General features: G+C 48.3%; 1 protein-coding gene across 1 annotated transcript in view; it reads left to right on the top strand.

The window, feature by feature from the left end:
- The window catches only part of KSR1 (kinase suppressor of ras 1), a 109020-nt gene that overhangs the window by 48912 nt on the left and 43217 nt on the right, over positions 1-16891 (top strand). The window contains exon 2 of the mRNA XM_066636627.1: positions 1657-1797. Coding sequence (XP_066492724.1) covers positions 1657-1797 — 141 coding nt within the window. The remainder of the gene's footprint in view (positions 1-1656; positions 1798-16891) is intronic.

A 16891-nucleotide genomic window follows, 5' to 3' on the forward strand; every position in this document is an offset into this window, starting at 1 on the left:
TGGGAGATAAAGTGGGATATAAATAAGTAAAAAAATAAATGGAACCTGGGGGCCCAACCAAATAAATAAATAAATAAATGGATACTAGTAAATGAATAAATGGATACTGGGGTCCAGCAGTACCAAGTTAGATCAAATGTACCTTGATCTGTCTAGCTCAGTGTTGTGGATTGAACTGGGCGTCCTGACAGTAGTTCTCCAGGGTTTCAGAGGTGAAGTTTTTCCAGTAAGTACTTTGAGATGCTGCCAGGGATTGAACCTGGGACCTTCAGCACACCAAGCAGCTGCTCCACCCTTGAGCTATGGGTGGTCTTGTGTTGTGTGTGTGAAGTTGCCTTATCCATGTCTGATCCTTGGTCCATGTAGCACCTGAATCTGCTAAGAGCCCCTTTGCTTAGATTTGCTAGACCTCTGCTGAAGTCTGACACTGTTGTAGATTGTCACTGCCCGGGTCCTGTCTGTAATCTCCATGGCACTGGCTCTGCCCTGCAAAGCGCTTGCCTTAGGGGGTTAATTGCTCCAGGCTTGTCCTGATGTTTTCAGGAACTGGCATCAGTCTCCAGGTGACCTCTGAAACTCAACAGGGAATTTCCAGCATAACATCATGCTAGAAAATAAATCTTCAGGAATAGTTTCAGCAGGGCTGACCCAAGATCTCCTGACTCATGAGATGGCCTGCCAAAAGTCTTCCCTGTTATCAAAAGATGGGCCGGCCTCGAATCCTCCCACTATCTACAGAGTTCTAGCTCTGTGTTTCCTCTTCCTTAGAAAAGGAATCACTCCCTGTATCAGAAGTGACTGGAGAAGGAGCAGCAGTGGAGGCAAGTTGGCAGACAAAGATGGGCAGCCCCCCTCAAAGTCTGCTGCTGCTTCAGTTGACCTCATGGATGGGCTGGCCCTGACATTCAGTCAAAATTGGCAGCTTGAGGTGGAGTCGTTTTGGGGGGGGGGGAAACTGCCTTGGTGGCAGGGTGGATCCAAGGGAGGCCATGGGTGCGTAGCCCCCCCAAACTGTCACACCAGCGGGAAAGGGCATCTGCTGGGATGGAGAGCAAAGTCAGGCACCAGGGGAAATGCCCACTGGGCAGGGTGCCGGTGAGATTGTGTTCAGCCAACGGAGTCGAGTGGGAATGGGAGCCCAGGTCTCCCTAGCACAGGCATTCCCCGGTGCCTGACTTTGCTCCCTATCCCAGCAAGTGCCCTTCCCCACTGGTATGACAGTTTGGGGGGGAGGGGCCACACGGAGACTGTGTGGTTGGAGAAGGATCCAGTTCTGCTTTCTGCTGTGACTTCTGAGCTGGAATGTTTGGATTCCGAGCTATGCAAAATAGCAGCAGGAGTTCACTCTGTTCGTGATCACGCTGTGTCATGGGACCTTTGGCAGATTGTGGCTTCGGTTGGAAGCCTAAATTGATGATGTCGCTTCTGGCCATGACATCGCTTCCAGGTTAATGACATCCATTCTGGTGGGCCCCAACAGATTGTCATTCTGAAAAGTGGGTCCTGAAAAGCGCTAAGAAGTTTGAGAGCCACTGGTCTACATCAGCTGGCAACATGTCTCCAAGATCGCCAGCCCGGCACTTGGAGATCCTTTTGAACTAGGGATGCTGTGTGCAAAGTGTGCTGCTTTAACCTTCCTCCTTCCTCCCTTGGCAGGTGAAGCTTGTCCGCTATATTGGCATCCAGTTGCAGTGCAAATTGAATGTCCCCTTGAATGACAGGACAGTGGAGCTGAACAGCTACCCGAGGGTCAGCGATTGGCTGTATCTCGTTAACGTGAGGAAAGACGTCATCCAGGTAAGGAGATCTGGGAGAATGTCCAGGTCCGTATCCACATAACGAATGACAGGGTTGCCTGTTCTTGTTGGGATTATCCAGCAGGGAGTGCCGTGTGTGTGTGTGTGTGTGTGTGTGCGTGTGTGTGTGTGTGTGTGTGTGTGTGTGAGAGAGAGAGAGAGAGAGAGATGTGGGGTGCAATCCTATGTGTGTTTACTAAGAAGTAAATTCTAATCTATAGTGCTGTCTGACACTCTTCAGTACAACCATCTAAGTACTGGCCATTGCCACGTCTTACGGCAGCAAGTTCCAAAGATTGCTTATATGAGGATTTCCAGAAGACCTTCTAGGGAGCAACTTGTATGCTCCCCACTTCCTTTTTTTCCTGCCCTGAATCTTATGGTATGGTTTGGAATCAAGGAAGATGGGGCCCCACAGGGCTTGCTGGTGTGGGTTTCCAGTTCAGGTATGCATCACTTAATAATGAGGATGTGTTCTCCAATCCCCGTTGTTATGCAATTGAGTTGTTAAGTGAATATTCAGCCTAATCTAGTGCCTTTGTTGTGTAAAACAGACATTCCCTGCCGAACATTCCCTGGCTGCACAGGCCACTGGATGCCTCTTCTTTGCATTAAGAGTCTCTTTGTTGTGTAAACAGACACTCTGCTGCAGGCAGTGGGAGACCTGCCTTATTAAGAGCCTCTTTGTTGTACTTTGACAACTTCATATAGGCGGTCTGTCTTTAAGTGGAAGGTTGTTAAGTGATACATGCCTGTACTTGGTTTCTGCTTCTGTAAATGTGTTTTTTTTTTGTACTGGCTGGAGTTTTCCATGTTCTGAAAGCCGTTTAGTATTCACTCAACTGTAGGACTCAATTCCCACCTTGGCCCCTGCCTGGCCAAGGCGGCGAGAGGCTGCTGCTGCTCCCCTCTGTAGCCCAGTAAGCCAGGGCCATGGGGAGTCTTACCAAGCGACTGCAGGGAGCAGGCAGCAGCAATGGACCAGTTTTCTCCCCACCCCCGATGTCATGTTATAGTTCCTAGATGTCCTTCCTGTTGACACTGTCTCATGGGTTGGGACCTCCTGGATTTGTTTGAGCCATTTCTCCCCAACGTTGTAAATAAGCAACAGATCAAATGTGTGGGCTGGGCAGAAATAGGTGAATAACACCAAGAAGACAGGAAGAAGACAGAAAGACAGTTCATTGCTGCTCCATGTTTTCAACTGCCACCTGGCAGGGCTGCACAGTTGGGTGCTGATTTGAGAAAGCCAGCTGGGAACCAGGCAGCAGGTGGCCAAGAGTCCATCTTCATTGTTGCTGCTAAAGCTGGCGGTTGTGGCAGCATGAAGGAGGTCTCCTCTCTGTCTCCAGTTCTTGCGCACCATTTTTTGGGGGGTGGTGGAGGTTGTGTGCAGTTGCCTTCCAAAGCATGGAGAGTGTACACCACTGGCGTGGTGAGGGCTCATGGCATTTTGCCCAGAAGCTGGAGCCGGCACTAGTAGGATGGATATCTGTGCTGATATGGAACTTCTCATATCTGTTGTAGGAATTAAGAGTTGGTATTAATTCCTGCACTGTGGTCATTTGCACCTCAGCCTCTGTAAATTTGGTCACTGGACTGAGGTTCTGCACAAACATGTTCTATGTAGGAAAGAGAAGAAGACAATGACTTGACAAAAAAAAAGTTTCCATGTTCGACAGAGCACCTGTGCAACCACAAAACCAGAGCAAAGCGGAGAGGGGAATTCAGGGGGATTTAGTCACCTTATCCTTAAATTCTCATAGAGATGAAGTTGCTGTCTTATCTTGGCAGCCTCTCAACACGTTTGCCATAATAGATCTTAATTCAATTTATTACACCGAGAGGCTGAGAGAGAGATCTGAACAAGGCTCATCAATGAGACTGTGGTTCAGATGGAATTTGAACCATTCACGTTAAAATATGTGGTTGTTCCAGGCCTTAGAGGTGTGCATGTGTGTCATGCCCTGGGTCCTAGAAGGTCTGCCCACCCAAACCCTTGATGTGTGGTTGTGGCTAGGTGGTGGTGAAAGCGAACTTGCATAGACTCCCAGTGTTCTCCTGCATGCAATGTGAATTCCAGTGCTGAACTCTAGTACTGAAAAAACTGAGTTCTTCTGGACCTCACATTATGGCCTTAGATGTTTTAGATACAAGTCCCTGAGCTTTATCCTATGGGTGCTTCAGCAATTGTCTCTCCTTGAATTCATGCCACTTCTACAGGTCGATGCAAGTGTTGACCCAATGTGCGGCGGCAGTAAAGAAGGCCAATTCTATGCTTGGGATAATTAGAAAAGGTATTGAGAACAAAACGGCTAATATTATAATGCCGTTGTACAAATCAATGGTAAGGCCACACCTGGAGTATTGTGTTCAGTTCTGGTCGCCACATCTCAAAAAGGACATCGTGGAAATGGAAAAGGTGCAAAAGAGAGCAACTAAGATGATTAAGGGGCTGGGGTACCTTCCTTATGAGCAAAGGCTACGGCGTTTGGGCCTCTTCAGCCTAGAAAAGAAACGAATGAGGGGGGACATGATTGAGACATACAAAATTATGCATGGGAAGGATAGAGTGGATAGAGAGATGCTCTTTACACTCTCACATAACACCTGAACTGGGGGACATCCACTAAAATTGAGTGTTTGGAGAGTTAGGACAGACAAAAGAAAATATTTCTTTACTCAGCGTGTGGTCGGTCTGTGGAACTCCTTGCCACAGGATGTGGTGATGGCATCTGGCCTGGATGCCTTTAAAAGGGGATTGGACAAGTTTCTGGAGGAAAAATCCATTATGGTTTACAGACCATGATGTGTACGTGCAACCTCCTGATTTTAGCAATGGGCTATGTCAGAATGCCAGATGCAAGGGAGGGCACCAGGATGAAGTCTCTTGTTATCTGGTGTGCTCCCTGGGGCATTTGGTGGGCCACTGTGAGATACAGGAAGCTGGACTAGATGGGCCTATGGCCTGATCCAGTGGGGCTGTTCTTATTCACTTTATAGCATCATCATCCATCTGTTGTATTTCCCCCATGCATAAACTGTCACAACCGACACAGAAAATCCAACACAGTGACCACAGGCTGTGGACTGGGAGAACAGGTCACAGCTTGGTTTTGGGTATGCCGAATGCAGGAGTGGTGGTTGGATCGGTGGGGTGAACTGCAGGCACAGCTCCTGAAGCACATCTGACTGGGCTGGGCAGTACCATCCATGAGGTCAACTGAGGTGGTTGCCTCAGGCAGCAGATCGGCAGGGGCCGCCCATTGCCATCTACCCACTTGCTGCTGTTCCTGCTTCCTGTATTGGAAAAGGGGTCAGACCAGGAGAGAAGAGTGGTGGCCTAGAGGGTCAGAGACGCTCTTGCCCACCACTCTCCTCTTCTCCACATTTCTTCTCCTTTTCCTGCATCAGTCCAGGGAATGAGGGCAACAGAGGCTTTGCCAGGCAAGGGGGTTCACAGTTGGGTATGCTGCCTCCAGCACAAGGACACCTTAGGCAAGCTCTGTTGCTACAAATGCTTGCGTAAGAAGAACATAAGAGGAGTGGCGGAGCTAGAAGGGTGCAAAGCAATAAGTTTTGCAGGCTCCTGAATGCGCCTTGCAAGTGGCCCCTCCCCTTCCCCTTCAGAGCCATTCTGGGTGGTGGGAGCAAAATGGAGGCGGAATGCCTGGCTCCTAAAGGGAGGGAGAAGGGCCACTTAGTGCTTTGCACCCCCTCTAGCTACGCCACTGAATAAGAGCCCTGCTGGATCAAGGCAAAAGTCCATAGTGGCCAACCAGAAGCAGGGCAGTAAGTCAAGTGCTCTCATATCTCTTGTTTGGTCTCCCTCAGCTGCTCTTCAGAGGTAGACTGCTTTTGAACCTGGAGGCTCTACATAATCATCTATTTAACCCTCATGGCTGATAGCCTTTTCTGGACCTCCCTCTTTCATAAACAGGCCAGATTTCCTTTTTAGTAGCTCGAGTTTCAAATATTTTGGCCACTTGAAATGCGTTGAAATGTACAATTACGTACAATCGCCTCTTGTTTGTTTTTTTGTGCATTTGTATCCTGTTTCTCTGGTGTGGCTTGTGGTTAAAATGGAGCCAAATCTCCTTTTAAAGCCAGCCAGGCTTGTGGCTGCTGCCACATCACCAGTACCCTGTTTCCGCATATGTACAGTACCGTCTCCAAGGTGGGCTTGGGGGGGTGTCAGGAAATTTCTCCTCCCTCCCATCTGTTTTTCTCTTTTGTGTTCCCCACCTCCCCCAAATGCCTTTTAACAGTGTCATGAACCTGCTTAAAAATAAGATAAAACCCCATACAGGATATCCTGACGGCTGTTGGCCAATCATATTGTGCATGCGTGGAGCTCTGCTTGCAGCTGCCTGAAGGTGAGCTGAATGTGCCATGCTGGAATGGGAACATGACTTGTTTCTCACTGTGTTTATACTTGCCGCATCTCTGCCTCTTGCTCTTTTTAGTTTAAGAAGTGCGGCAAAGATTTGCGTGCCGTAATTTGCTAGCTCGTATACCGCGGGAGACCAGACTGGTTTTGCAGCTTTTGAAATGATATCTGATTTGGCAGGCAGGCAAACGGCAACAACATCTTTTATGAGCACAATTTTCATCCTTCCATTTCTCTCTCCCCTCCCTCCCTCCAACCATCTCCAAGAAGAAGACTCTTGGTTTGTCAGAGCTTCTCTTAAACTGCCCCAACATAGCACTGTGACTGCATCATGGAAGAGGAGAAAAATAGAGCAATGGTTGCAGAATTCAGCTCCCACCATAACTCTGCTTTTGGGGAGAAAAAAGAGAAGAAAAAGCAAGTTTCTAGCCCTCAAGCCATCAAACATAGCCTTGAAAATATGCCTCTAATGCTGGACAGAAACCAGGCGGACTGGTTTGGGAGTGAAAGTGGTTTGGTTTTATCATTCTTTAAAAAAAATAACACTCTTTGATCATCTCCACATGGCTAAATCAAAATTATCTCAGTGATGTTCACAATACCACTCTGGGGTACATCAGACAAGGCTGAAATGGGCAGCCGTGATGTTGCAGTCAGACTAGAACTCTCATATCTTTCTCATATCTTCCTCTCATATTATCATGAAAAGCAGCGATGTCTATTTTCCAATCCTGGAAGAGTAGGAATAGGGCAGGTGGCTAGAGGTAGTCATCTCCCCCCAGTCTGCTGCCGGAGGCAACAGTCTCAGCCGTCTTCATGGATTTCAGTCCACACCTGAAATTCTGGAGAGTCGCTGATATTCGGAGCAGGCTGTACTGATCTAACTGGACCAATGAACTGTTTTAGCTTAGTGGTGGGGCCAGTAGTTTTCTGTAGGATTTTAATGACAGCCCTTATCTCAGCAGTCATGTTGACATTCATTATTGGGGGTTTCTAAAGTTGCTTAAGTAGGGAAAGAAAAAGCCCCCACCCCTTGCCATGTGTCAGTCTCCTAGAGATCTTATGATTGCGGCATGCAAAGGGAAAGTACCATTTATCTTGTGTCCAGGAATTCCTGGTGTCTTATCTCCTGCTTTGTCATTGCAGTCACTTAATTAAAAAAAAACACAACACACACACACAGTAAGAAACTGCATCTCTCAGGGACAGACCCCAGTGGCATCAACTCCAATCCAACAACACTTTTATTTACACGCCTTCGCTTATCTCGAACTCATTTTCAAACGAAAACTTTCTAACCCTTTCTAAAAATACACCTTCTAAAACTTTTTAGCCAGCTTTACTGCCATAAAACCCTTTCACCATAAAAAATATCTGATCCACATTGCTGCTTCTTAGTTTAGGTTAACCCATACAGCATGAAGTTACAGTACACAAAGCCTACTTTGAGATCATACACTTCTTGTTCAACCATAATTACATCAGGGCAAAATAATTCATCCTGTCTTCCTTTCCTCCTATACTTCATTTCCAAAAGAAACATAAACCACGATATTACAACTACTGCATCTGAGGTATGTCCAGGGTCCCATAAGAATCTTGGAGAATTCATAGCCCTCTCTAGGGATTGCAAATTGATCATAAACCCAATTCTATCCAACTTTCTAGCGCCAATGCAGCCACAATGCAATCCTGAAGTAAGGCGTTACATTCCCTTCCCTTGAGGAGGCCTTCATGACTGCCCCCCCCCCCACTGTGGGATGCGGCACACATCCATTGACACAGTTGCTTCAGTGCTGGTTTCATGGAGAAACTGGAAGTGATGTTTTTAAATGGCCAAGGCATTAAAAAGTCACTTCCAATTTCTCCATGAAACCGGAAGTCATATGTTTTGAGCTCTACAACTCAGTCTGAGCTCGGCATGTTCCAGACCGTGGAGATGGGTGTTTCCCGTATCTGCTGTTTTGGTGATCTGTGGAGGGTTCTGAAACTTATCCCCCCTGTGGATAAGGGGGGCACACCGGCACCACACTAAAATGTACAATATGTAAAATAAATAAAGCCATAATAAGGACAATAAAACCATCACGGGAGGGCAAATATTTATACCACAGCTTTATTACAAGGACACACAGACTTCGGGTCAGCTGACAAAGCATCACTCAAACACTGGATGAAATGGGAAATTTTGAGCCCTTGCCGAAAGGCCATGAAGGAGGGGGTAGTTCAGATCCCCCCCCCCGCACCGGAAGGGAACTCCATAATTGAGGTAGAATGGACAAACATCAACTCTCCGCATAAGACACTTTAACTTGCTTTCAATGGAGATTAGAGGCATGATCTTTCTGCGCAACCCACCAAATGGTTCCCCCCCCCCCCCAACAAACATCTCCTGTACATAAACCTAACCTGTCCTTTGAGCCTGGAATTCCTTCTGAAATGTCCCCTGTTGGAATTTCCAAGCCAAATGACCAGAGATCTCGCAAATCTGCGTAGCATTAACCTCCCTCGAGACGTTAAATCCAACCATTTTTGTTACTCCAGCTACTTACTTTAACTTGTTTTCCTTTGACAGTTCAAAACAAATGAAATGGACTAGGCTTCTTTTTTCCCCTTTCCCCAGATTGATTCAGCCTGTTTTTTGCTCCCCTTGCTGCTGTGCCAAGTCCAAAAATAAAGCGGAGCATGGCAGGGTACACCCTAGGCCCACCCCCCTTTTCAGAAATAGCCGCCAGCTACAATTTAAACTATCTGCTGACTCTTCCAGTCTACGGAGTGCCTGCCTTTTGCTCAGCACTCTGGTATCACTCTCAGGAAAACTCTGGCTTGTGAAGGTTTGCAGCTGATCTCTCTCTTTTTTTTTTTAAAAGACTTAAATCGTGAAAGCCTATGTTTAAAACAAGACTAATGACAACTTGTAAAGTCCTTTAGTTCGGGGAAGAGATTACTGCGGTCACAATGCACTGTTTATGGAGCTGGGTGACGGCAAAAACGCCTGAAGACAGAAACAGCAGCCAGCCGGTCACGCTGCGAAGCGTGAGGGGCCTGCTCGACCCAGAGCCTGCCGTTTTGGAGGTAGGTAGGAGGCTGGAGTCGCCGCCGGGGGTGTCCCGCTTGGAGACCAACTGAAGGAAAGCAGGGAATGGTGGGTGAGCGTTTCTTCATTTGTTTGTGGACCCTGAAGAAGTCCCATGCAGGATTTAAGATGAAAGATGGTGGACGGAGGTGTGGGCAAAGAGAGACTGAGAGCCAATGTACCCATTTCACAGATGGGAATAGAGACAATGGGTAGAATTCTGGATGGTCATTCAGATGGCAATGGCAATGGAGGGTGTTTTATATATTTATATACAAGGGTAATGTGTATGAAGTGGGCTGGGCTGTACCACTTCAGACTGCTGGCGGTGACCCCCATAATAGAATGTTTTCCCACAGAAACAAAAATCCCTGCACATTGACTGCTAGCATGCCATGGAGAAGGGTTTCTCCCTGACACTCTGGATTTCTGCATACAGGAAAGCTTCTTTTTTGCACTGAAGAGCATAACAGTGTGAATCCGTACCTGCGTTCTGTAGCAGTACGGGCAGGATGCAGGTCAACTACTCGGTGAGAATGGGCAGCCCAGTACGGAGCCGCCTGGCGCGTGGGCTTCCCGTGACACCAAAATAGCTACCATAGGATCCTGAGCACGTAGCCCAACAATGGGGCTACTCAATTCTGCAGCGGCTCTTTAACCGGCGCCAAATAAAGGAGCCCTGTGTCGGGCTTCGTGGCCCAACATGGGGCTCTGGATCTGGTGGAGCTGAGATTTTCAACTGCTGTGGTCCAAACTCCCACCGCACACCTGCAGACCTTTTACGGAACACCAGTGTGGCACGGCACTGCAGTTGAAAGTGGCTACTCTAGCGGAGCTAGCGGTGTAAGGGGAGGATGACTTGGTGCTGCAGGGTGGAGTGTGGTATGTAGCTGCTTCTGGGAGGGGGTGACTGGAAGGCAGCAGGTATGCCTGACCCATCTGGATAGGTGTTGTGACTATCACTAATGGTCTGGATTTCAAACACACACAGGAGAAAGATTGTGGGCCTCTCTGTTAGAGGTGATCAGCAGATTTGCTCGGTCTAACTTGAGAGTTAGGAAGGAACTTCCCCGCAGGTCACTGTGGCTTTAGATTATGCATCATGGGTTATAATATGCAATCTGTAATATTCCAGTATATAATATTGGATTGTTGTTGTTGTTGTTGTTGGTAACCTTCAGTCTTGAAAGACTCTGGTATCGCACTCTGAATGGTGGCTTTGGAACAGTGTCTAGTGTGGCTGAAAAGGCCGATTCGGGAGTGGCAATCCCTTCCACACTGGGAGCAAGTGCAGTCTGTCCCTGGTCTGTCTCCCTGGCTATGGGCCTTCCTTCTTTGCCTCAGACTGTTGGCCAAGTGTCTCTTCAAACTGGGAAAGGCCATGCTGCACAGCCTGCCTCCAAGCAGGCCGCTCAGAGGCCAGGGTTTCCCACCTGTTGAGGTCCATTCCTAAGGCCTTCAGATCCCTCTTGCAGATGTCATTGTATCGCAGCTGTGGTCTACCTGTAGGGCGCTTTCCCTGCACGAGTTCTCCACATAGGAGATCCTTTGGGATCCGGCCATCATCCATTCTCACAACATGACCAAGCCAACGCAGGCGTCTCTGTTTCAGCAGTGCATACATGCTGGGGATTCCAGCTCATTCCAGGACTGTGTTGTTTGGAACTTTGTCCTGCCAGGTGATGCCGAGAATGCGTCGGAGGCAGCACATGTGGAAAGCGTTCAGTTTCCTCTCCTGTTGTGAGCGGAGAGTCCATGACTCGCTGCAGTACAGAAGGTACTCAGGACACAAGCTCTGTAGACCTGGATCTTGGTATGTTTCGTCAGCTTCTTGTTGGACCACACTCTCTTTGTGAGTCTGGAAAATGTGGTAGCTGCTTTATAATATAACATAATATTGGATTATGTATTCAGTTTGGGACTTGGCTCACTTTCTCGAGTTGTTTGGGAGCACTTTGTGAGCGTCTTGGGGCAGTGCACCTGGTTAGCACCTCCTGGTGAGAAATGGAATCCGCAGCACTCAGGCTTAATTCAGGCAAGGCTTGGCTGGATGAGACCTGCCTTTATGGAACCAGGGCTGAGTCCTGGAATACATGAGTGAAGAATGCGCCTCTTGAGAGCAGGGTACCTTTTCTTGACATGTTGGGTAGTCACTGCAAGCAGCCTTCATGACATGCTATATTTTGACTTTGGGGAAATTTAATGGACTGTAGACAGTTTCACCAGTGGATTGCTTAAAATATTAGGTTTTGAACATTTCATCAATTGTTAATATAGTGCTATCCATCTGCCTTTCACTATACAAAGAAGGAGAGGGGAAAAGTCCCTGCCTGATGGGCTTCATCAGTGGCTCCCAATCTGTGAGTTGGGACCCACTAGTATGTTGCGACTTGATTGTTGGTGGGTCCCAGAAGGGTGATGGGAAGATCAGTTAACGGGCAGCCCAATCCTGAGCTGCCCGGAGCTCCAGGACCCAGCAGCTCCACATAGGGCTCCCGCTGGATCCTGCACCTCCTGCGCTACCACGGGAGGCTGCTTGGGTGAAGGGGACGTTTGTCCCATTCCCCCGAGTAAGGGAAGCAGCCCCGCAATGGGGCTACTCACGTTAGCAGCGACCATTTGGTCGCCGCTAAAGTGAAGGCGCTCGTGTAGGGCGAGCAGCCCTACCCAAGCGCCTTGGATCCTGTGGAGCTTATCTCCGCAGACCCGCCTCCCCCCTCCCCGGAACGCCTCCCCCACACTCCCGACCGCATCCCCATCTCCCCTTCCGCAGCCCGGCGGACCAGGGGACTGCCGAGCTGCGGAACCCGGGTGCCCGCCGCACGCTGGCTCAGCGCCGGCCAAAGCAGGGCTAGCTCTGGCAGGAGCCTGGCGGTAAGCCCCGCAAATGGCACATTTGTGTCTGTGGTCCACGACGTGGAGCTGCGGCACAGACCACAGGATCAGGCTCTACTTGCTTCAAGCCCTGAGCTATTCAAAAATCAGATATTATAGCTGCTGAGTACCTTGCAAAGAGCTCAGCTCCTGCAGTTTGCAAGCATGTGTAAATATAGGGAGATAAATGTTTGAGGGTCTTTTTTCCTGGTTATTACTACTAATAAATAAATAAACAAAATATTATTTCCTTTCTAGAACTTCTTTAAAAGTCTGATAAACCTAGTTGGGTCCCAGTAGAGTGTTGTTTTAAAAAGTGGGTGCCGTACTAAAGAGTTTGGGAATTGCTGGCTTACAATATGGAAAATAGGTACATGGTAACAACAGAGGAAGGGGAGGGAAATTGAGGCTGGGGTAAGTAGGGGCAGCAGATGTGTTCAGTTCAACTAGATGCACATAGCTGGTTAATTTCATGCCTGCTGGTCGTAAAGAAGGGAAAGGAACCCCAATAAGCTGAACACAACCTGAAAACAAGTAGATAAGCCCCATCTATTTGTAGTGAAACTCTTTTGAACAACTCCTCTGGCTTCCTTTTTCCAGTTCAGGAGTGGAAGGAGCTGTGAGATGAGTGGGCTGGTGGAGATGGATGCCCTGCCCCAATCTGTGACCTGAGTTGGTCTGGTGCATGAGCCAGCCCTAGTTATAATGCCCTACAGTTTGTAGCCTTCTTTCCCCCACCTCTTGCCTCCTGGCCCTTTTTTGTGTGTGTGTGTGTGGCAAATCTCCTAGCATGTGCACGTGAGCTTGTCTTTCTCCCCGGCATGCCTGATCTAGCCTTGCACTTCCGTAGCAGGGGTTCTAGTCAATCAAGTCGGACTGTCTGCTTTCCGCGTTGGAGAGCTGGGAGCAATCCGGAGCATGCTCTTGGAGAGATCGCAGCCCGCAAAAGGACCCTGGCGACGGGTGAGCCGCTCTGGAAAACACTGGGGTGAGGTTCTGGTTTTCATGGCAAGATCTGAGGGTGCATCGCGGGAGTGGATTGTTTGCAGATAATGTTTCTGTGTAACTTCCTGCCTCCTGTTAGTTTCTCACTTGTGAATTTTCTATTGCATCCGCCTCAAACACAGACTCCTGTCCTGTTGCTTAATTTTTCTTACAGTACTTGTTCTTCAACCTAGTGATAAGTTGTGAATTTTTTTTTAACTGAAAAGAAGTCTTAGGCAAACAAATTGTACACTTGCTGAGAGAACTGATCTGTACGTACAAGAGGATGCTTAATTGGTGCTGTGCTTGGCTGGGTATGTGTCTTAATGATGGTGTCGATGCTGGGGCTCAGTCCTGGAATCTGTGGAATAAGCGTAGCTCGGAGCGAGTGTAGACAGGCTTCTTGTTGACCAGTAACTGCAGCTGTGATGAACTGATGTGGTTGTAGGGGAAGGCAGAACTTTCAGACAGGGTTGAATTGTACAACTTCTTGTTTCAGGGATTAAATTCAGACATTGGTGACATGTCTCCTAACCCCGTAAGAGCAGGAACCCTTGAGAATGGAGCCCTTGGGATCGGAGGACCAAACTTGATGTGACATGGGTGTCCTGTAATTTTCTTTTTCAAAAAGCAGCCACAGGCAAAGTGGGGGGTGGCGGGGAATTCTGAATTGAGACAAAGCCACAGTGGTTTGGGGATAGCTAACCCTTTCCCCTTTATCATGACCCCAGTCTGAATCCCCCTTGAATCAAAGTTATTCTGGTAAGTTTCTCCTCTGCAGCTAAAAGCAATGGAGGGGGGGGGTGGCACTGAAATTGGGGCATTAAAATGGAGGCAAAGGCTTGGATTCCCTTTTACATGGTGCCATTGGCCCAGTGGAGTGAAGACGCCCTTGTGGCTGCCTCGGAAAAGGAAAAATATGCCCACTCATGGAACTCCCCCGTCACACCTACTTTGTCCTTGAGGTCGTAAAAATAATTTCCTTCATCTACCACTTGGGGAAATTGGCTTGGCCCATTCTTCATCCCCTCCAAGCTGGACTTCCCCAAATGGCTGCTTAACTAACTCTTTGTTGGCGAGGCAAAGAGGCAGATGCTGGAGTGGAGAAAACCCATTACGTAAAGGGCTTAGAAGCTCTGCTGACTACCATGAGTGGAGCATGCAAGCAAGCTTGGACCCTTTGCAAGCCGGCCTGAGTTGAAATTAACTTTGATCTGATTAGTACTCCTCTCACTGGATGTTTTGACATTGGCCCAGGGCGACTCAGACATTGGCCCAGACAGTAGGTGACTCTTAAGAGTAGTTGTTAGACTAAGGGTGCAGTCCTATCCTGCGCTGGAACAGGCAAGCTAAGAGGCTTGCGCTGTATCCAGAGCAGGATAGCGGCCAGAACCGGCGCAGCTTTTCCCCTTACCCCTGGGCAAGGCCCCTATGGTCTCTTGGACTCGCGCCACTTCCAGAGGTGGCACAAGTCTGAGGAGAGTGGGGCAGATTCAGGCCTCTCCAAACTCGTTGGAAACGGGGGTTGGGATCTGGTATAACTGTTGGATCCCAGCCCCGTCTCCCGCTCCCTGCCCACCCGCCGCTGGGGCTGCCAGCTGTCCACCCTCCCCCTGCCCAGGAACACTTCCTCCCTGCCTACTCCAGAGCTTGCATCGGCCCAACTGGGCCGATGCAAGGCTCACCGCACAAGCCACCACGGAGGCTGGATTAAGCCTCTGTGTGCCGGCACACCTCTGTGCGCCGACACAGCTTGCTCGTGAGGAGGCGCAAATGTGTTTTACGGCATGTTTGTGATCCTCCTGGGCCGGCGCAAGGGACTTGTGCAGACCCAAGTGCAGCTTAGGATTGCGCTGCGCAGGTGCAATCTTAACCCACTTTCCATAAGGGCAATGAAACTCCAAGGTAAGGGAACAAACGTTGCCTTACCTTAAGGAGGCCTCCGTGACTGCCCCCCAACTGCAGGACGCAGCACATGCCCCACATCCACAGCTATGCCAGTGCTAGAAAGTGGGTTAGGATTGCACTCTAAGGCTTCAATCCTATACACACTTTCCTGGGAGTAAGCCCCATTGAACATGACAGGTATTGTTCCCTAAGTGTGAGTGGTAGGTGAAGAATTTCGCAAATGGTGCATTAATAATAATAAAAATAGAAAAAATAAAAATAAAAATAGTAAAAATAATAATAAAAATAAAAATAATAAATAAATAAAAATAATAAATACAAAATAAATAAATAATAAAATAAAATAAAAATAATAAAAATAAAAAATTAATAATAATAATAATAATAATATATTATTGCAAATATTTATATATCACTTTTCAATCAAAGAGAAGCTCACAAAGCTTTTCTTGAATTATAATTAAATAAAGACCCCTTTTCCCAAAAGGGCTCAGAATCGAAAAAGAAGCAGTAGGAACACCATCAACAGCCGCTGGAAGAGACAGTGTTCTGGGGTGAAGAGGGATCACTGCTCTCCCCCTGCTAAATATAAGAGATCCACCACTTTAAAAGGGGCCTCTTTGCCCAGTTACCAGGGGTTAACTCAGTGGTTTCCAACCTTTAGGAGCCTATGGACCACTGAGGCCAAAATTGGAATCGTTGTGGACCACATGCGACCCCTACCCTCCTGCACACAAAAATTTAATTAAATTTGTAATAATTAGATAATATTTATGATTTATAGAGAAGATTTGTGGGTTACTGCTTTTTTTGCTGGCTGTGGGCAGTCCGTTGTCCACCCTCTCTGGTGGTCCATGGGGAAGTGTCACCCGAGCAAGTGCTCCCGCAGTGGACTACCAGAGAGTGTGGAGAACGGACCCCCTGCAGCCACAGCTGACACTTCAGGTGGAAGTGATAGAATACAATTTTTCCCCCCTGAGACCTCAAGGACCATTTCTCAGCTTCTTGCAGATCACCTGTGGTTGACGGACCGCAGGTTGGGAACCAATGGGTTAACTGGTGTATGCACGATCACAGGTACATGGGATTTAATAATCCCACAGATTTCTAGGCCTGTATTGTTTGTGTCCATTGTGTTGTGCAAAATGCTCAGGGAGTAACTGGAAAAGGAAATCCAAATTACTGCAAGCAGTGGCGTCACTAGGGTTAAGAACATAAGAACAGCCCCGCTGGATCAGGCCATAGGCCCATCTAGTCCAGCTTCCTGTATCTCACAGTGGCCCACCAAATGCCCCAGGGAGCACACCAGGAGACCTGCAAGTCCTCCTGGGAATTGTAGTTAAGAACATAAGAACAGCCCCACTGGATCAGGCCATAGGCCCATCTAGTCCAGCTTCCTGTATCTCACAGCGGCCCACCAAATGCCCCAGGGAGCACACCAGATAACAAGAGACCTGCATCCTGGTGTCCTCCCAGGGTTTGCATCATCTGATGCGGGAGGCCAGTGCATCATCCCCATGATGGACCCCCTCCCATGCAGTGAGCATGGCAACACCCGGAGCGGTGGGAGTGGCAATGCATCATCGCCCCACTCCTGCTGCTTTTTGGGCTATAACTTTTGATAGATTGGAGATATTTCCACCCTGTTTGTTTCATTACATTCTGCGTTAAGATACACATCAAATGACATATGACGTGATGGTACTATTCCTAAAAAGCATGATCTTAACAGTTTTGGCCAGTAGTGGTGTCGCCCCCTGTGTGTGTCACCCAGTGCGTCCCGCATTCCCTGCACCCTCTAGCAACGCCACTGTATGCTGGACCCTACCACTATCATATGTGTAGACCAAGCTGTGTAGACAA

This window comes from Tiliqua scincoides, chromosome 8 (genome assembly GCF_035046505.1).
Source record: "Tiliqua scincoides isolate rTilSci1 chromosome 8, rTilSci1.hap2, whole genome shotgun sequence".
NCBI classification, from domain to species: Eukaryota; Metazoa; Chordata; class Lepidosauria; order Squamata; family Scincidae; genus Tiliqua; species Tiliqua scincoides.